Source organism: Melozone crissalis, unplaced genomic scaffold (assembly GCF_028551555.1).
Source record: "Melozone crissalis strain CALT ecotype California unplaced genomic scaffold, PUWL_Pcris_2 ptg000006l_1, whole genome shotgun sequence".
Taxonomy (NCBI): domain Eukaryota; kingdom Metazoa; phylum Chordata; class Aves; order Passeriformes; family Passerellidae; genus Melozone; species Melozone crissalis.
In genome coordinates this window covers 8,613,804-8,638,612 of record NW_026535784.1, presented here as the reverse complement: position 1 = coordinate 8,638,612, position 24,809 = coordinate 8,613,804, and the positions used below count along the sequence as shown (strand labels likewise).

Here is a 24,809-nt window from a genome sequence, read left to right as displayed (position 1 = left end):
GGATCCAGGGACAGCCCAAGGATCCCGACACAGCCCAGAGATCCCGGCACATCCCGGGGATCCCCGGAGGGCGCAGCGCTGCCCGTTCAGCCCCGCTCTGCGGGCGGCCGCTGACCCGGGGCGGGCGGGGGTCAGCCCGGCCTCCCGGGCATCCGCCGGGGCGGGGGCGGCGCGGCTGCTGCCGGAGCCGCTCTCCCGGTGTCCCCGCTGTCCCCGCTGTCCCTGCTGTCCCTCTGTCCCCGCTGCTGTCCCTGCTGTCCCTGCTGTCCCTCTGTCCCCGCTGCTGTCCCTGCTGTCCCGCTGTCCCTCCGTCCCTCTGTCCCTCTGTCCCGCTGTCCCTCTGTTCCCGCTGCTGTCCCTCTGTTCCCGCTGCTGTCCCTCTGTCCCGCTGTCCCTCTGTCCCCGCTGCTGTCCCCGCTGTCCCTCTGTCCCGCTGTCCCGCAGCTGCCGCCGCCGCTCAGCGCGATGCCGCTGCAGCAGGGCTCGGCCCGGGCCCGGCAGCGCACCGTGCTCCTGGTGGGCATCGCCGTGCTGCTGGCCGCCCTGGTCCTCGCCGTGGTGCTGGCCTCTCTGCTGACCCACGGCAGGCACGAGGTCAGTCCCCAAATGCTGAAGTGGAAGGACAGGGGGACCACGAAGAACTTGCAAGAAGTTATTGTGGGAAGATGCTACAACTACATCACGGCGCAGCACCCGGAGCTGGGGTGAGTACAGGTCTGGGTCAGGTGTCGGGTGAGCAGAAACTGTCTCGGGTCCACCTGGCTGGGCTGGCAGGGGCAGGGAGAAATGAGAACCCTGTTTTGTAGGAAAATGTACAGACAAACTCGGTGCCCCAGTGGTGGCTTTTGAAAGAAACTACCTGCAGGGGCAATAAAAGTAACACTAATCAAAACATAATTATAAATGGATTTTGCAACTTCCCTAAAGCCAGCTGAAATAAAAGCTGAATTCTAGCAGGTTTGAGTACATGGCGGTGAAGCAATTGGCTGTAAAGCTGATCTGCCGAAGTCTGTAATGTGACACTGCAGCCCTGTAACCGAGACTACACAGGAGAGAGGGAAAGGACAAGGTTCAACACAGACTTATAGGGCAGGCAAAAATGTTAGAAACATGCAGAAGTACCTTGGTGTTATCAAAAGCTGTTTTTAGCATGTGGATATGACTTCTTGATGAGCTCGGAGAGCTTGCATGGAGAAATAGAGGTGGATCATCCGTCCCTGGAAACCCCTTCCCCCAGAGGTGGTCCTTGCTCAGCTCATCACAGCAGGTAGTGCAACACCCCTGGCATCCCATCCCTCCCCTCCTGCAGAAGAAATTCCATGGGCCCAGGTCTTCCACAGTGTATTAGAGCTGAGAACTGATTTTCTGATCCCCTTCATTGCAGAGAAAAGCAAAGTATGAAATAAGGAGTGCCCTGGACCCCCAGCAGGTGCTGGGGACACCCAGGATGGCTCCAGAGCAGCCAGAGTCTCTCAGCAGGGACCCATCCATCCCTTCTGTGGCACCACAAAGCTGCCCTGCCCAGTGAGCCTCTGGCAGAATTTTCCATCACCCTGGGCTGAGTGCTGTGGGGCTGCCCCACAGCAGCAGGTGACAGGTGCTGAACCATCACTGTTGTGTCACCACAGGTGACAGAACCATCCTGGTCTTTGTCCTGAAAAAGGCAACCTCTTGTTTTCATGACATTGAGCAGATGAGAACAAAGCTGTGTATAGTTTGCTTGCATTTGGGTTTCTTTTGGCTTTGGATATCCTGCACTATATGAAAAAGCTGATCTGCAGTATTTGAAGGGTCATGTGGAAAACCATGGCCTGAGCACACAGAGACTTGTTCACTCTTTATGTCAAATATTTGAGTGGCTTTAATGAGGTAAAGGAGGATTCTTTTGCAAATAAAATTTAAAAGCTCCTGAAACTTGCAAAATCATATACATGTTTCTAAAAGCATAAATTAATTTATTAAAGAATTGTACACTCAATATTTAAATCTGAAATTGTTTTCAGGCCTAATAGCCTTTGTTACATGGGCTTGTTTCATTCAAACTGGGGTGCTGAAGATGTGAAAACCACTTTTGTGTGAATGCGCTTTCAGCCACAGCCATGTGTGTTGTCACTGACAACACAGTCTGAATCTGGACCACAAATATCTCTAGGAATTATTTGTTTAGGCAATTAAATCAAGGACAGTTTTAAAAAATCACAAATCCATGATCACAAGTTTTCTAAAAAGTTTGTTAGTACAAAGTGCAGTATTTTGGCCTATTCATAATCCAACAGTGCTTAACAGCGCTATTCATAATCCAACAAGTGGCTGTGAGCTCACTTTCTTTCAGATTAAATTACTTCTGTATAGTAGGACCTTTTTTTGTTTTATTTTATTGAAGTGACAGATTTTTCTCAAGCATCTAGGACAGAAGAAGGAAAAACATGCTTGTTTGTGTACATCTGAAATGTTCAGAGGCGTCCTGAATGGAGAATTAAATGCAGATGCTTTTCTGGAAATCAAAGCCAAGATTGCTCATTTCTGAGCTCTGTGCAGTTTGTGTAACCACCCTCTCTGTCACTGGCACTTTCTGATAATGACCTGGGTGCCTTTAGGACACATCAGAGAGTGGGATCTTTCATCATTAATGTAGGCCTTGGATCCTCTGTGGTATGGGATCTGTGGTGCAGTTAATCAAAGAGAAGAGTAGGGACAGGGAACTGCAGAAACATGGGCAGAGCTGTGGGCTGGGCAAGCTGTGCCCTGCACGCTGCCAGGACTGCTGCTGCCACTGCTTCCCACCATGGCAACTTCGTTATCTTGGTTGGAAATATTTTCATTTTCTCATAAATTTGTCCATATTTTGTTCTTTCCCTTTTAATCTTACACTGATGTATATACTTTTTAAAAGATCTGCCTTGGGTAAACTCGTGGACACTTCCATGTATTTTTACTTTTTTTTATATCAGAGTCACTAAGTTCCACCTTTGATGATATTTTCTGAACATAAAATCTATTCACTGTGGTAGTTAGTGACATTTACTACACTTTGGAGTGCCATATTTCAGATTGGAATAGATGGCAGGTTTTGAAGAAAAGGGGGATGGTCGACATGACAATGGATATTGTACTGTTTCTGGCTACCACAGGTGGCTTTAACAGAGTTCCTAAGCCTCCATTTAGCTCTGCTTTTGCATCTGTGTGCTGTAAATCATTTCAGAAGGCTTCTGACATGGTAGTGTACACCTTCACTACCACAACTCTAATTCTAGAGGATACCTCTTTGCATTCTCCCTCATCTTACTGGAATCCTTTCACCATGCCCAGCCACCTCACTCTGGTTGTGCTCTTCTCTTTTCCAATACAATCTTTGGGCTGAACCCAAGCCCACAGGGGCCACTGGAAGGCTCTTGCTGTCTGCAGCTGAGCTTTGTAAACACCTCACGCAATCAGATTTTATCCTGTTGATTTGTTTATTCTTAAAATTCATCAAAACTTTGTGTTGAACTTGCTCACAAAAGGACATTTCTCTGGTGCTGTGTTACAGCATCTGCTGGTAATAATTTTGTTCAACTGCTTGCATGCCATACAATCCTCAGATTTATTTCTGCTGCTGGCTGACTCTCAATATTTGTACACATGCAATTTCCTCAGTCTTCCTGCATAAACTTTGTCATGGCAAAGTTCATGAGGAAGAGGAAGAGAAAGAGAATACCGAACATTTCAATAAAGCATTTTCAGTATTAGCCCTATTTTTAAGGAAGAAATGTGGATGGTATAGCAGCAGGCTTTAGGGGCTTTGTTCCCTGCACACAGAGTCACACACCTACATAATACTGACAGTAAGGAATAATATTTCTCTTTTGACTTCGCTGGAAAATACTGGCTCCAAAGCAAATCTGTCACAGCTTGGTAGTCTTGCCTTTTTTTCATTAACAGACGCTGGAAGTTCTGATTTCACTAGTCTTGTAAAAATCCCTTGTGGCCATCAGTATGCATGGTAGTTTGGGCTGAACAAAGCCAAAAGCAGTTTAGTCTGAAGCAACAATTTGACCTCCAATGACTTCCTCCTCTCCTTCCCAGCAATAGGGACTCCCTCTTGTGGCTGTCACACCGCTCGCAAGTCTCATCTCCAGTCTCACACCGCCAAATTTCCAATAGTTTATCCCTGGCACAGCCAGAGCAGGGCGGGCAGCCGGGGCTCAGCGCTTTGGGCTCCCCTGCACGGCTCAGGGAGTTCAGCAGATCCCTGCTGAGACCTGCTGTGGAGGCACCATAACTCACCCATCACTCCAAGATGCTGCTTCTGATGCTGCTTTGGCACCTCTGTACCTGTTGGGGCAGAAAAAGTGGCAACAGCTGCAGCCTAAATTAGCTGGGTTAGGTTTTCTCTTCAGCACATTGGAATTGGCAGCCTGAGGTCATGAACCAGCAGCACTGTGTGACCTGGGGAAGGAATGGAGAAGCCATGCTATCTAAAAGGTCTTAGTCACTAATGCCCAAAGCATAAAATACGCTTTTTTTGCATCTAGAAATAACTGATTTTACATTGGCAGCTCAAGAGAATTTTCATTCTCAGCTAGTGACTGCTCCCCCCTCACAGCTGCAGTCACTCCTTGGCCTTTAATTCACAGAACCCCAGAATCCCAGAATGGGTCAGGTTTGTAGGGATACAGAGGTCAGCTGGTCCAACCTCCCTGCCCAAGCAGGAACATCCTAGAGTACATTACACAGGGCTGTGTCCAGAGAAGCTGGCAAGGACCTACTATTTATAAATTTAACTATTTAAAAATTGTTTGAAGTCAAACCAGCTTATTTTTTGTCTAACTTCTGACAGGAAGAGAGCACCAAGGACACAGACAGGGAGCAGTTTCAATAACACATGTAACTGCCAGGCCAAATAATGCCACTGTGCCTGACTAAGCAACACAAAAACCTGATGATGAAGCTGAAAGTGTAAAACTTCAGTACAGATTTCATGCAATCTTGTATGGACACAGAATATGTTTCCCCCTTAAATATAATTAGATCAACCAATATTGTTTTTATTGTTAGTGGCAAGTTCTGTTGTAACAAATTTTAAGTCTGTAATTCCATTAAATTTAGTAAGAGTTGGTGCATGTCCAGGAGAGCTCTGTCTCCTGACTGCACAATCATGAATGCATTTTGCCTTCCCATTCCTTTGCAGCCTATGGAGATACATTTTGTCAGAGAGAACGCATGGATCATGATTTTGTGTGAGATACTATTGCATTCACAGCATAATTCCCTCCTGAAAGAAATCTGGGGTTTGTTGTATGCTTACAATTGCATTTTGCCTTCATGCTTTACTAGGCACTTTTAATCTAATTTCTTTGTGTTTGTTCACTGATTGTTAATGCTTTCACATCAAGCATGGCACTAAATAACCATGATTTGATTCAGTGTCACAAAAATCCTAGCTTTATTTTACAGCCATGATATTATACTGAAACTTACCTAAGGTTTGTTTTTTCATTGAGAAAATGTGCCTTGCATGAGAGAAACCATTACTGAACCAGTCTTCTGAAAAGCACAAATTACTACCCAGTTGTAATGCATTAAACCCTCTTAGAATGCTCAGCAGATTTCTAGAACTCCCTAATTTGATATCCATCAAAGGACTCAGTGTTTGTTTGTAAGACTGTGCTTTCTAAAAAAAATCTGTTGTCATTTCTGTGCCATCTTTTTTGGTCCCAGAGCAAACAAAAGGCTTTATTTGCACTGTCTGTGGAACAGGACACAGGGGCCTGGTGACAAGCTGATGTGAGCCATCAGTGTGCCCTGGTGACAAGGGCCAGCAGTGCCCTGGGTGCCTGAGAAGGAGCATTGGCAGAGGGGGACACAGGGCACCTTTCCCTCTGCTCAGCCCTGGGGAGATGTGGCTGCAGTGCTGGGGCCAGTTCTGGTCCTGTCACTGCAAGGGAGGCAGGGACACCCCTGGAGCACATCCAGAGAGGGACCATGACGGTGACTGAAGTGTCTGAGGCACAGAGAGGGGTTCAGAGCCTGAGACTGCCCAGCCTGGAGAAGGGAAGGCTCAAGGTGGTAAATACCAGCTGAGGGGAGTAAAGAAAAGAGAGTCAAGCTTTTCTCAGTGGTATTCAGTTGCAGGACAAGAGGCAATGGGCATTAATTACAGTACAGAAAATTCTATTTAAACATAGGGAAAAAACCAGGTTTTTTTACTATGAGGGAGATCGAAGACTGGAACTTGACTGGACTACAACTTGAAAGGTTGACTGGAGATTTTGTAGAGGCTCCACCCTTGGAAACATTCAAAACAAGACAGATCCTGGTCCTGAGAAACCTTCTCTGAGACAGAGGTTGGGCTGGATGATCACCAGAAGTGCCTTCCTTCCTCATGCTGCTTCATTTCTTAGGAATTGCCTTTAGACTTGTAAGAAGTCCACTGGGAAACCAGGACAAACAGCAATGAAGAAATGTTTTGGCTCATCTCTACTGAAAATTGTTTTGATATTTTGTTCCTACATCTGGTTTGTCTCTCAGCATTAAGATGAGCACTGTATCATCATCATAGCACACTGCTTATTAAAATACCCAAGTCCTAACATTTGTGTTTGCCATTAAAGTTCCCCTCCCCTATTTCATGTGCTTGTGTGCTGATTTTAATACCTTCTCTGTGTTTACCTTTATTACATGAAACCTACATTGCTCTGCTTTTTATTTATTCTATCCTTCAATTTTGTAACAAGGGTTTCTTTACAACTGTTTTTCCCTAAGTTGTATACAAGTGACTTTGACTGTTCTTGTAGTTTATTGGTAGCAAAGATTTCATTATAAATATTAACAGCTGTTTGAGCCCTACTTAAAAGTACACTTCTATTGAAATATGCTGTACTGAGCTTTAATGGGGAACTGGAATATAATGTTCAGTGAGCACAAATGGGGAACTGGAATATAATGTTCAGTGAGCACAAAAAGACAGTGATGAGTACTTGAGGAATAGAGGTGGGCCTACTGGCTCTGGGGTTTGTCCCTCTAGAGTCCTCATGCTGCTTAAAGCTAGTTCCATACTGCTCTGGGCTGTCAGGTAGGAGTCCATTTGGGTATTGTTGTCATCTCTTTCTAAAGGAAGCTCATTAGAAAGAATTAACTTTCTTTTATCAAGAGACAAGTTCATAGGGCAGTGGGTAGCTATCATTTATTTGTTCTTGAGATCATTAATCACCAGCATATTTATTTCTGTTCTTCTGGACTATAAATGCCACTGCTGGGCTGTGGAAAGCCATCCAGTTCTGTGCAAAGCTCAGGCTCAGTTCTGTGCTGAAAATCTTCCCTCCCAGGCTGTAACTCCACAGAAAACCCAAGGTCTGAGCATCCAGCAAGGGTAACAGGGAGATGTCAAAAGTTACTTTGTCCTTTGTCCCTGGCCAACATCAGTGTACTGCTAAGGGGCAGAAATGTTGTTGAGATCTGAATTTATCTCTCACTTGACAGCCAAATGTCAACTCACCTATCCGTTTTCTATACTGAGGTTTTATAATATAAAAATTGTTATTAAATGACTTTATATTTCTCATATACACAAACTTTTTTACATTAATTTTACAGTGTATAAATATTTAATGGTTCTTACTGCAAGATTCCACAGGATTTCAAATAATTTTTCACATTTAGGTTAGTTTACACATATTGCATCTATATTAAAATATCCTTGCAGTCAAAATGTCCTTTGGTTTTAATCCCAGATGCTAGAGAGAGTATTATTCTGTCTGTGCTGATCTTCTACATGCTAATCAGAAGTATTTGCTGATGAAAAACTTTTCAACTTAGTTTTCCACTGTAAGTCTTTGCAGCTATTTAGTCATGCACAGTCAGCTGCCTGCTCTTTAAATTTTCTCTTGTTTATTGATTTTATAGAATTGACTCTACAGGGAAATGTCTGGTGGCTGCCTAAATTATAGCACCACCCTAGGATTGAAATTATTAAATGTTTTATGAGCTGATTGCTGTAAAGGGGAATACTGGTCTATCCCACTTTTCCCTGCTTCTGTTCTTCTATAACATCTGTGGAGATGTCAGTGAGAAAACCCCACACTCAGAGGTGATATAATTCAGCTGTCATTACTAAGGCATGGTTAAAACTCAAGAGCAGTTTAACACCTCAGAGCCCCATGAAGAAATGTATCCCTGGTTATCCATAAGGATAGGAGGAATAGACCCTTTTTCCCTCTAGGGTCGGATGAAAGTCTGTCTCAAGTGTTCAAGGGAAAAAAATGCTAAAGATGCATTCTGTCTTCCCAGGGATGACCACAGAATAAGGAATTATCAAGAAGATCACTCACAGATGTACTAAAGCTCCAAGCTGTTCCCTTGTCTGTGTCCTGCTGATAGAGCCCACCCTGGAAGCAGGAACTTCTCCCAAATTACTGCATTTATGCCACATTCCAGCAGCTTTAGTGCTATTAAAAACAAACAAACAAGCAAAACAAAACAAAATAACATAGTGCAAGTTCATGCAATGGGTGGGAAAAAGTGAAAGTGCATTAAGCCATTGAATATTTTCCTGTATGTACTTTAATTTAGGTCACTGTCACAGAAGTGTTCTTAGAAGTTTAATATTAACATTGAAACTCTACTACCTTCTGATCAAAGCGTAGATGTCAGCTAAAATTTATTCCCTCTATATCTGTTGATGACATGGCCCTCACTTGGAAGATTAAACTAAATAGAACAACTATGACCCTCTGTCAAAATGTAGTCCAGGTGAGATTTCTGCCCTTCTGGGGGCTCTGTTCCACTCACAGAGCACATCTGCACACACCACCTGCTTTAGCAGCTTGTTTTTCACCCAGGAAGGCTGAAATCCAGGCAGCAAAACAGTCTGCTCACGTGGATGAGCCCTTCACTGGTTAGAGCTGCCTCCTCTTGGCTCAGCCCTTCCCAGAAGGGGACAAGGCTCAGTGCTGTCCTGCAGCAGCAATTCCCCGCTCACATAAAACACTCCAGGAGCCATAAACCAAAGCCACAAATACTCCTGCCCTTAAAACCTTCTTGTTGCTGCCAAAGGTGAAGGGCTGGTGTGCTGAGGAGCTGGCATTGGCTCCAGGCCATTCACTGTTTAGGAACACACAAAGCCCTGGGCTGCCCCCAGCAGCAATCTCACTCAGGGCTCCTTTTCCCAGACCTCCAGGCTCCCCCTCTTTGCCCTGCTGAATTTACTTGCTCTGCCTACAGGCAGCCTTTCCAGAAGTGATCCTCCTGTGAGGCAGGGCTCTGGATCTCCCTCTCCATGCCCAGTTAGTTCCCCCAGTGATTTGGTTACTGACTTTTGAACTATGTAATCAGCAGAAAGCAATACTTACCAAACCAGGCTGCCAAAAAAAATCAAGCATGTCATTTTCATGTTGACAGAAAATCTGTTACCATAAGTGTTCTGGTGGCAGACAATTTGCAGTAATTAAACTAAATGGGAAACGAGAGGCTTGTGCTTATTGAAGACACTGAGCTTGACAGATCTGATTTTCTTCTTTCATCACTTTCCTTGCTAATTTTCCCCCTTTCCATTATCCTAATGCTGAAACCAGCAGGTTAGTGTCATCAAACCCTCAACAGCAACAGTGGCTTGTCACAGACATCTTTTGTGAAAAATCCTTTCTTTAGGATTTTTCCCTCTTCTGGAAGGCTGAGGCCCCAGAAAGAGAATGTAAACAATGGTTATCTGCTGCTGTGAAATGCAACAGGTGCACCTGTGATTGGCCCATGTTCCATGCTTACAATTAAGGGCCAATCAAAAGGCTGAGCTCTCTCTGGGAGAATCAGAGAGAGCTCCTTTGTTGATTCATTCCTTTTCTATTCTTAGCTGAGCAGCTTCTGAACTTTCCTCTCTATTCCTATTAGCATAGTAATAATGTAATATATATCATAAATTAATAAATCCAGCCTTCTGATCATGGAGTCAAGATTCTCGTCTCTCTCTTCACCCCTGAGGAACCCTTGCAGCCCTGTAACAGTGGCTGACCTCTCTTGATTTGTATCTGTCTGATTTGTAGGACAAAGATGCCCGATGGGAGGTTTGGGTGCTGCAATGACAAGAAGGGAGCCCATCCATTGTGTGCTCATCCCCATTTCCAGCTCCGTGCCCTGCAGATGGGTCGGGTTGGAAGAGCCCCACGTCTTTGGTGTTGCTGTCCCGAGGAGCTCCTCTCCCACCTGATGGCACTGTTCTCCTTGCTTTCAGCTCCCAGCCCAGCTTCACTGCAGGGAGCCTCGGCTGCCTGGGCTGTCCTGGGCAGCAGCTCCAAAAAAACTGCTCCAAAGCAGCAGCGAGACACGGCAGGGCTGGAATTAGGGAGAGGAAAGCTGAAGAAATAAAATCCCAGGAATATTTAGGGCAGAAAAGGTAGCAAAATGATTCTGAGTTACAGAGGGCTTCCTCTCAACACAATTGTGTATGTATATATTTGTGTACCAATTGTATAACTGGTCCTTGTATAATTTCTGACATAAAGGCATAGCTACACATGACTATAGATTGACTACAGACATATAAATTTCCCTGCTGTCTACAGCCATCACAGATAAATTGGCACTGACAAAGATGGGTCTGGTAGATGCAGAAATGTTGCTACACCATTTAGTTCATTTGATACACATTCCCCTTCTGAGATATCTGGGTTTTTACACCTGAAACCCATGCCTTAGATGCCCAGAAGAGTGAAAACTGGCTTTATGTCTTTAAGGAGCTATGCTACAAGCACAAACATCTTGCTGACTTTTTAAAGAGTCAGATTTCTGAGTGCTTAGGTTCATCACAGCTCTGGCTGGTGATGGTAGCAAATGAGAAGGATTTTCCTACACAAATTGCAGAGATTTGATCACTGCACAGGTTAGGGACATGGGCTCAGGGGAATGTTCCCAGCTGTAACTTTGGAGCTTCACCACAGGGCCACAATTAAAAACTCAGGGTGGCCCAAAGACACTGCAATGTTTTAGAAATTAAATTCTGGACCTTGGAAAATCTGATCTTGATTGCAGGGGAGAACAGGTGTCCCCAGCAAAGTGTCTCTGCCTGGCAGGGTGATTTAAAAACATGGGCAGAGTTGGTTGAGTTCTCCAGAACAAAGCCTGGAAGTAATTCTTTTCTTATAAATCTGAAATGGGTCCCATACTTTAGGCATCACTCTCAAATTCTTGAGTAGAAAACTGGAGACAACACTGCCCTTCTTCAGATGTTTTCAGCATTCAGTGTCCATCCAGTGCTGAACTGAAAGCAGACTTTGTTCATGGTGTAACTGAAATCAGAGGGGATGAAACTTATCCTTGGTATTATACCAATTACATCAGCTTCAATTGGGGATGAATTTGCTCTGTCATGTCCAGTTAAAGAAAAAAAAAATTGTAAGGCAAAATAAAATCTATAGTAACAGTTATTTACCAGATAATTCAGTGCTATCCCATTCCTTTCAGTGTAAGGATATTCTTTCAAGGTTAGCCAGAACAGTGTATGGATATGCAAGAAATAATGATGCAGAAGCTGTCCATTTTTCTAATATGCACATTAAAATTTGGCTGCTGGGATAGATGCTAATGGAAATATTCTTGGCCCCAGCTTTTGCTTGATAGATTAATGTGATATTCATATACAAGGCAAATTGATAGAAATGCTCAAATTTATTGGAAAATGGAACTTCTACCCCAATGTAAGGACAAATGGAGGATATGCTTTGCAGTATGCATAACATTTGAATTTAATAAGGAAAAGTTTATTTGTATCCCAACCCTTATTGTGTCCTATACTGAGTTCAGGGTAGAATCTCTGGCTCAAAAAGATCCTAAGACAAGTTCTTCAGTCCTTGTTTTCCAGGGGAATGTTGCAGTTTTCAAGTTCACTGAAGATTTCATGTGTTCTTTCTGTTAGCTATTACTTCACATTTACCAGTATTGCCCAAATTCTATTCATAAAAAGAAAACTTGAAAAAATAAACAGAAACAGAATTTTTTCAAGTCTAATTGAAAAAAATTAAACATTAAGTATGTTAAATGTAACATATTTATGTTACATATCACTGAATTTGGATTCAATACTTTAAGAGTCTATAGTAGAATAAAATGTTTTAGATATTTCAGCACAAACAAAGGTAGCCTCAAAGGAAGAAGTCCATTATGCCTGAAGAGATAAAATGGTATTTGCAGATAGGATGCAGAATTAGTTTGTATGCAACCCAAAATACACAAACAAATGCCAGAGAGAGAGAGCCCAAGGCCCACAGCAGTGTGGCACATAACCCCATGGACTCTATATTTATCTAATTCAGATAATTCTGATTAACTGGTAGAGTGAGGATCTCTTTTGTGGCCTTTCTTCTGTAAATCCAGAAGGAACACTAAATCAACACATTCTATGACTTAGGAGCAACTTTAAGGGAAAGTTTCTTTCTCAGGCATTTGTTTTTTGGGTTCTTTTGGCAAGGCACATGTTCTTGTTTCAACCTGAAGCTGTTCTTGCTGGAATTTTTAGCATACCACATGCCAGCCAACTTCTCATATTGTGTCAGAAGGCCCAGAGCTGCAGAAAGTCTCTGTCCTCTCCTCAGTGTGAGTTAAATGCTGCACACCAGACAAGCATTTATTTCTGTGCTGGAAAAAGGTCAGGTGAAAGTTTATAAACAGAATCTACCTCAACAGTGAGACTGGAAAGAATGGCACATCCTTCCTGGAGCTGGCGTTTGCAGGTCCTCAAGCCTTCTCACTGCTTATCATCTGTAAGCCAAAATCACAGTTCTATGTGCCTGGTAATCTCTTCAGGGTGTGAGACAAAATTTGTGCTCCATACCCAAGAAATAGCTTTCCAGTGGCAAGCCAATGATTTATTATTATTCATTTGAAAAGAAAAACAACAAAACAGGTAGGTAAGTGAGGACAGAAAAAAGAAAAGGTTGCTTAGATTTTTATGTATTTTTTAACATTGATGATCTGTATTTTAATTTCTAAAACAATGCTTGAAATTGCCTAGTTTCCGCAAAAGCCCATCTTCATGACTGACATTCCTCCCTGTGATGCACCTGGCAGTTCCACAGTGATCAGCAGCTGTAGAAGAGCCTCCCCCTCTTGCAGGCTAAGACCTACCTGCTTTTATAACATTAAAGATGCAATTTTGCTCAGCTCTGCCAGGACTGTACATACAGACTCTTCTCTCAGGCACTGAGATGTTGACACACATCATGCACTGCCAAGGATGGAACACTGATTCTTTGGGTTACTGACTCAGCAATCTCTCTTGGCATGATCATGAATCACCTGGCTGGTTTCTTTGTGCCCCTCATGGCCATGGCTTGAGTCTAGCAGCAGAAATGTTTTATATTGTGTCTATCTCTGACCTCTCTGCTTTGGAAACAAAAAAACATGGATTTTTTTTAATAGTTTCTTGAAAAATATTTTGTCTTCTGAGACCAAGCATAAAAACTTTGCCATATGAAAGGATATATCACCAGGTACCCCAGTGTCTTATTTATCAAGAGTTCTAACATCATTATAGAGCAAGGACTCCATATCACCAGAGTTTCATACCTTCTCAACATTTCTCATAGGCATCTCCTCTAAGCACTGATTTTTCCCAGTCTTTGTAGCAGTCTTCTGAGTCCAGTTCCCACCAAGCCACTCTTTTATACCACTGTTCTTATTTGCTACAGGTGTGGCCTGTTAAGATCAGCCCTGCTCCTAATCTTCAGTAATTGGTCCAGCTGCAACTCTTTAGGGGATAAGATTACATTCTATACCACCTTCATTTACCCATACTTCATCCCCCTACAGTACCCAGCTGTCACCTAGGGCTGTTAATGCTCTTACATAAAGCAGATCTCAGGAGTAGCTTAAAAAAAAAAAAAGAAAAATAAAGGTCTGCGTGGAGTCATTTGACAAATTAGAAAGTGTGAGCCACATAAATGTTTATGAGATGTGCCTGTGCTTACAGCCAAGCTGTACAAATTGTCTTTATGATACCATTGACTGTGCAGAGCAAAGGGGACAGCTGCCTGTTCTCTAATGTCGTCCCTCCATCAGCAGGAGCCTCTCTTTGGGATGATTCAGTGTGTCCATGTTGTAATCCTTAGTGGCAGTGAGAGGTATTTACAACTTCCTAACCTCTAAATAAAGTACCAAAGTGTGGAGTATGGTCTCTGTGGGTTATTTATGCTTTGCAGACAGAGAAATGTCCTCCAGGAGAAAATTTAATACACCCAAGTCAACAGCTGAAAATTAGTGCATAAATAAAAATAATCTCAGGTCCCAAAAAGCTAAATCTCTGCTTTTGTTTTAGATAAAATTACAGGGTTTTTTTTCCAGGATCAAACTCTCTGCAGGGACAAGCCATATTTTTGGCTTGCTGTATCTGAGGGGACAGTATTCTTTGACCATACTTTTAAAATGTACAACCTATAGTCTGAGAAGCTATTTGCTTCTTATAATTTGGTGTGAATAATCAAGAAATTTGATCTTTTGGTTATATAAAATCATCACTGTTTTTTTAAAGGGGTAAAGATTTCAGGGGTAAAGATTGTTTTAAGATATTGCAGTGAACTAATTTGAAATGCAGAAAAGAGAGATATTTTGAACTGTTCTTTCCTCAGTATATGCTTGATCTGCTGAAGATACTCTGCTTTGGTAATGGATCATGTATTTGGTGCCTCGGCATAGTTGGAATTCTTCTAACATCTGATCCAGAGTGTTTGACCACAACAGAGGGAGAACCTTTCACAGGCACAAATACTCATAAATAATTACTAACTATGTTTTAATCTTTTGGCAGAGATAAGGATTGTCTAAAAATATGGGAATCATTAAAAGATGCCTTCATTTACAAGAACCCCTGTAATATCACACCAGAAGATTACCAGCCTTTGATGGAGCTGGCAAGTCACCCTATACCCTGCAACAAGGTAACACCAGTGCAGGGTGGGCTGTGGTGGGATGCCAGGTCTGGGCAGGGGGATCTCACCCTCTCACCCATCTCTCATTTAACTTTTGCACTTACTGCAACAGTCCTGCAGCTGCACCTTTGGGCCCAGTAACCCTGTCCATGTATCACTGGGAATCATCCCTGTGTAAGGCTTGCCTCAAGCCAGGGTCATCCCAGGGAGGTGACAGGGATGTCCCCCTTCCCTGAGCATGTGGCTCTCTGTAAGGAGCACGTCACCATGCTGAGAGAGGGACACTGCTTCCAGAAAGCTGTTATTCCATGTGCAGCTCAAAAGCAAACAACAAATTTGGGAACTATCCTATGAAAACTAGCAAAACCTTTCTTTCAAAATCCCTTAAACCATGTTTCTTTACACCAAAAAAAACCAAAAAACAAAAAACCACAAAACACCCAAAATATTCTGCAAACAACAGTGTTCAAATAAGAACTGACCTACTTAGGTGAACTTGCTGCATTTCAATAAAACTCCTTCATTGTCATTAACTTTCTGGTTTTCTCCAGAGCAGTTTTCTGGCCAGCTGTGGTATAGCTTATCACTCACCAGACATTGTACCTTATTTCACAGTCACTGTTTTGGAGCAAGACAAATGACCTCGTTCATCGTTATACAAAATCCAATCAGAATTTCCTCACCTTGGAGGACACCTTGCTGGGTTATATGGCTGATAGAGTTTCGTGGTGTGGAGACCCCTCTGCCCCAGGTAACCTACACCTGAACACAATCCTTTTCACATCCTTTTCAAGTGATTTAATTTAAAATCTTAACTGTCCAATATTTTGTAGTTCTGAAAATAACACCTATTTCTCAGGGTAAATTAAAAACCACAACTTTGGATGTTATTTTAACACCAAGTTGCTGCTTTACCTAATGGCCACATCTAGCCCCCTGTGCTTTGCTTGCTTCTACCCTGTGGTTCCTATGGGACAGACTGCAAAGCAGGAATGTTATTCAGGAAGGACCTGGCCACATCAGAGTGCTGGGGCAGTGTGCAGGTGCCTTGGGGTTACCACTGCTCACCTGACTCCTGGCTTGGGGCTTAATGCTAGGAACCTTTAGACTGGGCTGGGATTACTGAAAATGTTGGGCAAAGTTTAATTTTTCAGTGCAATCAGACCGTACCTGTCAATAGCCAGCCCGTTTCTCACATTTGGGATTGTGAGTTTTCCCTTCTCTGTTTTCTGAGAGTTATTTGTGATATGAGATCTGCAACTGTCTCCCTGAAAAGAGTGTGAGCAAACAGGAAGGCCTTTGAGCAGATGCAAATTCCTTCTCCTTTCAGAGCCCTCTCCCCATTCAGCCTTCTTGCTTTGACAGAAGGCAAATCTTTTTGCCCACAAAGCCACATAAGCCTTGCAAAAATATTCCCTCTAACTGTAAATGTATTTTATCTCAGGAATCAACTATGAATCTTGTCCAAAACGAAATGAATGTGAGAGCAACCCTGGCTCCGTGTTCTGGAAAATGGCCTCCAAGATGGTAAGATCTGGACTGCATCTCCCTGAATCCAAAAGCAAGGAAAGGCACTAAGTTCCTGACAATGCCAAGAAATATGATTTTGCAGATCTTGACTTTAAAGGTGGAATAGTAGAAGTTGACAAAAGCTTTAGTTCCAGGTGTTAAAAATCATGGTGTAGGATTCCAAGGTCCCATATTTATGTACAACATTTGATGCCCTTGTAGTTCAGGCATTCTTTTTGTGGACAGAGGCTGAGTGTCAGTGTCTGGAATAACCCTTGGCAGAGACCTGGAGCTCTGCAAGCAATACAGTTATAGCAATCACCTTAATTAAATCACAGAACGTCAGTTGCTACAGTAAAATCTATTTTAGCCTGCCAATGTGGAAAACAGCACCCAGATTGGCACAGACATTTTCCAAGAGGCCGAGAATCCCCTTGCACTTCCCAGCATAAAGCTGAAGAGCACATCCTCCCACATCAGGGCCTGGCAAGGCTCCTGTGATGTCCCCACCCACAGACACATCCAACTCCCATCCCAGGAATGAGATCCTGCTGGTCCCAGCTAAGCACTTAGCCTGCCTTTGTTGAGTCAGCACTGTGCAGGAACAAACTGCCAGAGAAACACCTGATGTCCTGGGTTACTTTAATTTTACCTGTCTCTCAAGATTTCACCCTTGGTATGATTATCAGCAGATGACTACGCAGGTGGAAAACCAGCATTCCCGTATGCTCCAGTTCTCTTGTGTGTAAGAAAAAGTCTACTCATCATATAAAAAAAAAAGATGTTTTGTGAGTAAACTAGGAGTGAAAATGGTTGAGTTCCAGTATCTGTGAGAGATAGAACCACATACAGACCCAGGTTTGCTCAGCTGCAGGCTTCCTTGCCATGTAAATTCAAGATCTACTAAAACTCATGCTAAATACATTTGAAAGTTACACATAATGAAACTTCCTGAAACTTTTCAGCTCTCAAGATTTGAATTTGAGCCACATTGTTTATGAGGACATGAAAGATTTGATAAGTATAGTCACCTGCATTAAGCTTCTTAAAAATTCTTTGCCTTACCAATGGTGTATGTATTTAGCACAGGTACTTTATGGACCTTAGTAGTCTTTAAATATGGGCATGGGTTTGAAAGAATAAAAAAGCAGTGATTACATGATCCAGTATATTAAAAATCAAGTTAAAAAAACCTCAGTGATAATTTTAAAACATCAGGAGAGAAAAATCCCAAGCCACAAAAGAACACAGAGCATGAGTCACAAGGAAACAAGTATGTGGTGGTCTGTTTGTCCTTAAACTGGGGATACCTCTGCTCTGGCTTCTCCTTGCTTTCTGAGCTAAAGCAGTCTGAGGATTGCTGTGAGTTCCTACAGACAGCTGCAGCTGCAGGGGCTCTGGAAAGCCCTGTAAAAACTGAAACCAGACAAGCTGCTGCACCAGCCCCATGCACCCTGAGACTGCCCGTTCATGGCTGTCTAATGGGGCTTTGTCACAGTTTTGCCATAGCCTTCAGAGACTTTTTTTTTTTTGGCACTGAAATGTTCTGCAAAGACATTGCCCAGATCCTGTGCTTGTGTTAGGCAGTTCTGAGGACATCAGTGAATTCTACCAGCCCCAAGCCTGCCATGCACTGCCTGTAGTGTCAGAGTGTAATGTCCCTTGGTCTGGTTCAGTTTGCAGAAGCAGCTTGTGGTGTGGTTCAAGTGATGCTCAATGGATCAGTGGAAGCTGGAGCTTTCAGGAGCAGCAGGTACTCACCCAACACAAAACCATTCATGCTCCTGTGGGGCTGCATGTGCCTGCCTGCCTGCCTGGGAGTCCCAGTGCAGAAGGGTTTTGGTGAACTCACCCCTGGGTGTTGTAAAGCTGATTCTTTTCACTCCTTCTGTTCAGAGACTGTGACTGAAATCCTCCAGAGGATGTGGGGGTATGCAGGATGCTCTTACTTCTTATTTAATTATTACAGTTTCTTTGATTTTAGTTCACTAGACTTGGCTACCTGGCTGGAAGTGCAGTCATGAATAATTTCAAAAGATGAAGAATATTCTTTCTGGGGGGACAGCCATGGTCACTTCCCTAGCACCAAACCAATAGCCAGGAAACTGAACGGGAGAAGAGGCACTAAAGATGCCAAAACTTCATCTTGTATCTGTCTGTAGGCAGTTTCAAAAGCTCCCCTGAAAGTGAAATAAGAATGGGGAGACAACATTTGACCATAAGGAAATTAGTCTGTGACAATCCATTGGCAAGATAATGTTCTCTCACAGGGTGGAACAGCAGCACTAATAAGCACTGGTGTTTGGGGAGGATACTCTCTACACCTTTCTGAGATAACTAAGAGAGTTTTGCTGTTTCATGTTCCATTCTCATTTTTAGCATCTTTGGAAGCATTGAGATCTTTAACCTGGATCCAGATAAAGTCACTGAAGTGCACATTTGGCTCATGCAGAACATTGGTGGTCCTCAAAGGTAAGGCACAGTGATGAGCACTGTGGGGAAGGCACAGGGCACAGCTCAGGTCTGGCAGCAACACTGTCTTAAACTCATGAAATCTGCTTTACACTCACCTTCTAGGAGCTTACTTTGCAGGAAAAACAACATTTGTACTGTTGTTTCCTCTAGTATTTTTGTAGGTACTGCTGAACAGTTACAGGTAAAACACAATGAAATTTTCCTTGCTTTCAAGAGGTCCCATGACCTTTAAGTTCCTTTCAGCTCCACTGAGGTCTGCAGACCTTTGCTATGGGTGCAGCACTGAAGTCAGAGACCAGGCTATGTCTGCAAGGATAAGCATGGATGTGTTTGTTCACAGGAGCAGTATAATTATGCTCAGTCATTTTTGAATGACAGATCAGGTTGTGGAGTCTCCATCTATGGACATACACAAAACCTAACTGGGACCTGAGCAACCTTTTTCCAGCTCATATTGGTTTGATATCAAGCAGTCTCCTCTTACCTAAATAATTCTGTGATTTTTAATAACAAATCTGTAGTTGAAATGCTTACCATGGAATTACTGATACCAGAACAGCAACCTCAAAGCACATCTGAGCCTTTCTGAGTGATGTTTTTCATCCCATTCAGATTCATTTGCAGATCTACCACATTTGAAACACTAAGCATGAGGCTCTGTGCCTTTGACCCCTCCTTTCAGAGCCAGTTCTGTGGCCATAATGCCCTGCCCAGTTTTTCCCATTCTTAATGATGTCCACGACAGAAAGAGCAGCTGTGGTGCCATGGGTCAGGAGGGAGGCTGTGATGGTGCAGTGCAGCTCAGGAAGGAGTGAGGCCCCTGCTCAGCCTGCCTCACTCTCTGACTCAGCTCCAGCTCCTGTTGCAGCCCCTCCCTCAGCCCAGGCACCCAGAGGTGTCCCCTGTGCACCTGAGCTGGCACCCCTGCCCTGGTTCATGGTGTGCCTCTGTGCTGGGGCCAGCGCACCAGCCTTGGTCTTGTGCTCCTTTACATAAAGGTTTGCTGGAGAAAAGGAAATTGAATAATCTTTACATCAGTGTCCCCTCACATGGCACTGGATCCTTTGTTCCATGATTTCTCAGCATCAGATATTTCTGCTGTGCTCCCCTCAGCAGCTCACACAAGACAGTGCCCTGCCAGCCCCCTTGCTGGACACATCCTCCTCCTCCTCCTGCGACAAGTTCATAGCAATTTCCTTTTTATGTTCTACTTGCTGCTAAGGAGAGAGTGGCGGGTAGCCCCAATAGTGTGCACTCCTTGTATCTTCTGATTGTATTCCATGTTGAATCACTGATAACTTGTCAAGTCTAGTGAACAAAGAAGAGCTGGCAGTGCTCTCTGCTAATGTCATATGTTAGGAACTGGATTTGTCTCCAGTAGTAGAAGTGAGTCCTATACTCTGGATGAGGAGATGATTTTTACCTTGAGGTAACAAGGCTTTTGCTGTGTCTCTGTCTGTGCCTATGACATTTGTCAAACCTCTCACTGCAGCTTTGGGGCCCTTGGGCTATTTAATTAAATTAAACATAGAGATCTTGAAGGTATGAGAGTGCTACCTGCTTCTTGAAACCTTTATCTGGATGGGAAAGAAATACACAAGTTAGGGTTCCTACCAATGCAAAAGTGGTTGAAACATTCCCTTTCCAAAACAGAGCAGCTGCAGCAGCTGTAAACTGAGTCAGACATACAGGAGGTGCTCAGAGCCTGCTTCATCCCCTGCTTTCTGTCAGTTTCCTCCTATCTCACTTCCTACCTGGCTTTCGTGGTTGGCCTTTTTTCACCACACAGAGGACTTGACCCTTCTGCCCTTGGACAGATTTAGCAAGCCTTGCATTGTGCTGCTGTGGAAGCACCAGCAGCAGTGGAGCAGTTCTGGAGCCCCCTGAACTGGGAATGGGCCGGAGTGCTGTCCCACAGGTGTCCCCCTGCACAAAGCTCTCATGGAGATGCACAGCTGGACATCACATGGACATCACAGAGCCTCTACCAGCAAGGGCCAATGGCAGCCAAAGCTCCACAACCCCAATGGCTTCCCAGCACATTGGCAAACAAGCTTCTAAAGCATCTTACCTATAATAAAGCTGTGCCATAGTGTGGAATTTAGGTGAACATTTTGTACACACAAGGAACACAGGTAACTGAAGTCTTGTCTCCACAGTGAATCCTGCTCAGGTCAGTCCATTCAGAGGTTAATAAACATTCTAGAAGAACGAAACTTTAAGATCATCTGTGAAGACAATTACAGGTAATTATCCACTCTTATTGGTGATGACTTTGCTAACGTAAAGCTAATATTGCGGGTTTACAGCAGGCTAGAGCAGACCTCCCCCTCACTGCCATGACATCCCTCCAGTGGGGCTGGGTCCTTCTCAGGGGCTGCAGCCCTGGGGCTGGCTGGGGCTGGGGCTTGCTCTCCTCCCATTGAGCAGGTTCAGTTGTTTTCAGGAAGGGACCAGTCCAGCAATCCAGCCACCAGATTTTCTTCTGACTGGGCTTTTACCTAAAACACTCTGAACCAAACAGGCAGCTTTCCTCTTGCTGCATACAGATAGCACAGGGTGCCAAGGGTGGTCCTTACTTCCTTCACCATGGTTTGAGCATGCTTCCTGTCCTGCTGCTTTGTCAGAGAGTGAGGCATGAGACATGATAAGCATTGCTAATTACTGTAATTTACCATTGTCAGGAGCAAAAAAGAGAAGTCTGTGAAACAGCAGCCCAAGTCCTGACTTGCCTGAAATCTCCATCTTCCTGCTGAGGAAATACAAAAGCCACAGACCCTTTATCCCTAGGTGTGGGTTCAGAGACCTACACATTGAGCAAAATTTTTCTTTAGAGACATTAGAAAAGTGGCAAACATTCAATATTGCTCATATCTTATCTGTCAGGAAGAGCTTTTCAGTGTCAAGGACTCATACTTGGATAAGAACATTTCCAAAGTAAACAAAGATTTCTATGAAATTCTGGGTTTGTGACAATAGTTGAAGTATGGAAAAATTGGTCTGCAAAGGGGACAAATGATAGGTCTTTAAATCTGAAGGCAGAGCCATATATTTCTGTCTGGGTACTGCTGAACCTGATTAATGGGTGCTCTGCACTTTGTGAAAAAATTATCTCTGGTGTGGAGCATAAATCTGCCAAATTGTGTGCTTACTTTCTCTTTGGGTAAATGGAACCCTAACTAATACTCCCAGGACCTGTAAATAGGTACAGATTATTTCAGCCTAGGATGAATTAAGCTATGGGGCAAGGCAGGGAGGGGAAATATATCACAGCTTAGACCCCTGGTGGCCTAGCCCAGGGAGGAACCTGACACTCATTGCTGTGTCTCACAGCTGAAGGTAATGTGACAAGTAGGGCTTTTTGTCAAAGTTCAACTAACACATATATAAACAACTGGGTTGCACAACACAGACAATTAATTTTACTATTTTATATGCAGAATAACAATAAAATAAGAGATGTACAGGTAAAGCCAAAGTTCAGGATAGACTGTGTAAGTCTATTGCAAACAGAACCGTGTGGGTCTGTGTCAACTGAGCATCTGCCTTTTCATGCCATGTAGCAACTGCTGCTGGTTATTTTATCTGGCTTTTGTCCATCTCAACAGTATCTTTCAGAAGTGACTCTTAAACTGGATTCACTGGATGCATTAGAAAAAAATCTCATCATATCTGACATTCGCAGCAACAGCTGTCTGCTGTGGCAGTGGGGTTTACCAGTGAGTAACACAGATGGTGAACTTCAGCATGGTAGGAATTCCACAATTCCACAATCTGTGCAAGAGATCTTTCTTCGTTTTCGTAATTATTTTTTATTTTGCAGAATAGCTGTGAGGTCAGTTCCTACTTTGGTTTGTACTGATTTGCCCTTGTCCCTAAAAACACCAAAGTTATCTTTCTGCAGCAAGATTAAAAAGAATTACCCTAAGAAAATCCATCTGCTTAATAAGCATGGATGTGACATGTGCTTTGACTTTCACATTGCATTCAGTAACTGTGAAGTAATTCTGTTGTACTTGCAAATTGATTATTAAATATTTGGGTTTTTTGTGTCTTATTTCAGGCCTGTTCAGCTCCTTCAGTGTGTGCACAACCCAGACCACACAGACTGCAGGCTTTGCACCAACAGCTCAGCAATTCCCTGAAGCAGAGTTCTCTGTGCCACTGAAGAATTCCCTGACTTGTGTGCAAAGCTGGAGAGGATGTGGCTGCATAGCTGAGAGTGATAACAGTAGCATGGTGTGTGCTGAGTGCATAACCAGAAATCCTTGCTGTGATACTAACAGCCAGATAGCAGGAGATGGTACCTGAGCTGTGATGCTGTACACACACACACAAACACACAAACACTGTTTCAGATGGTCAGCAATTGAGGGCAGATGCTTTGCCCTGGTTTGCTCCCCTCTGTACAGCTTGCCACTGGCACAGAGCAGGGATTCCCTGGGACATGCACAGAGAAGAAAGAGACTTTCCAGGATAGGCAGGACTTGCCTAGATCAGTGCTCATCTTCCTTCCTGCTGAAAGGTTAAGCAGGAAATGACCAGGGCATGCTACATTTTCCCTGCATCCCAGTGCAAATTTTCCCAGAGGGGAATGTTGCCCGTTGGCACATGGTATAAACTGGGGCTTTCCCAGGTACTGTGACACTTCTGACCAGGTAAAGCAAGCAATGGAATAGGCACAGCAGTTCTTGCCTTTTAATGGGTATCACAGTAAGCAGCTGGAGGGAAGACAGCTGAGCTGAGCTAAGAAAAAACCAGAACCTGCTCAGAGGGTTGCCTGCACCTGTAAAAACTGCTTAGTATGCAGCTGGGAGAGAAAATAGTGAGGCTGACTCAGATAGCTCCATTAAAATCCTACTGGATACACCATTGCTGGTCAGATTACATTTTGTTCTTAACATAGCAGTAAACAGCAGCCTTCCAACTTTCATAAAAGGTCCCTCAGGCCACAGCTTGGCCATGCACTGGAATAGAAACAAACATCAAATGGTTGCCACAATAAGGAGTCTCTCTTGACCTCAGTTTCTGCAGTGAAAGGTGATGCCTTGGGGTGTAGAATTCACAAGCACTGACGTGCTGTGGTGCACTGAAACAGCAGCTTTCAGTGATTTCCTTTGATTTCTATTTTAGCAGTCTCAAGTGCAGTGTTTATAGCAAAGCAAGTGTCTGAGGCCAGCTTTGGCCACGGCTGCAGTGCCATTGACAGCAAGAGAGCAGAGCAGGCTTTGCTGCAGACACACTCCCAGGTACTGAGGTGACAGATGTACTCCTAGTGCTGAGGTGACAGTGTGAGCAGCAGCTGGGAGTGCTGAGGTGACAGTGTGAGCAGCAGCTGCCAAACCTGCAGGCACACTGGGCTTTCCAGGGTCCCACAGGGAGAAGGTTTTACTGCCACAAATTTTAGTGACTGCCCAGAGTGCAAAGCATTGTTATGGAACTGCACAAGCCGGTGTGATTCTGAGCATCTCTAGATAAGGCTCATCTCTTCAATAGCAATAGAAGCCTGCACTGAGCCTGGCTGGACCAACCCAAGACCTCACTTGTAATGTTTACATTAAGTGAAATGTATTTTTATTTGCAAGATGTTATGTAACTTCTTAGACGAATCAACGTAGACACAAACCAATACTTTCAAATAGGATATTTCTGACTATCAGTTACAAGTTTGTCTTCATGCTCACTTTTGTACTTCTGTTGCAATATATTGACTGTAAAATTAAGATCTCTAATAAAATTGCTGATGAGAAATGTTCTTAATTCAGTTTGACATTGTACAGAACCTGAGAAAGTTAAGAAAGAAAGATTCTCAGAAGACCAAAATAGGGCACTTCCTAAAAACAACTCAGAAATCTGTTCAAGGTATGAAACACAACATGCAACCACCCAGGGGAGCAGAGAAACAGAGCACATCCTCCCCAGCCCGTGTTCTCC

The 24,809-nt window shown here is 43.7% G+C and overlaps 1 protein-coding gene across 1 annotated transcript; it reads left to right on the top strand.

Annotated features, from left to right (window-relative positions):
* The first annotated feature begins 443 nt into the window (after window positions 1-443).
* Window positions 444-23,206, top strand: LOC128946907 (ADP-ribosyl cyclase/cyclic ADP-ribose hydrolase 1-like). Its single transcript, XM_054290930.1, has 8 exons — window positions 444-704; window positions 14,771-14,900; window positions 15,507-15,642; window positions 16,336-16,418; window positions 18,077-18,153; window positions 18,780-18,872; window positions 21,035-21,121; window positions 22,939-23,206. Exons 1-8 carry the CDS (start codon window positions 466-468, stop codon window positions 23,018-23,020), a joined length of 927 nt encoding a protein of 308 aa, XP_054146905.1. The 5' UTR covers window positions 444-465; the 3' UTR covers window positions 23,021-23,206.
* The last annotated feature ends 1,603 nt before the right edge of the window (window positions 23,207-24,809 follow it).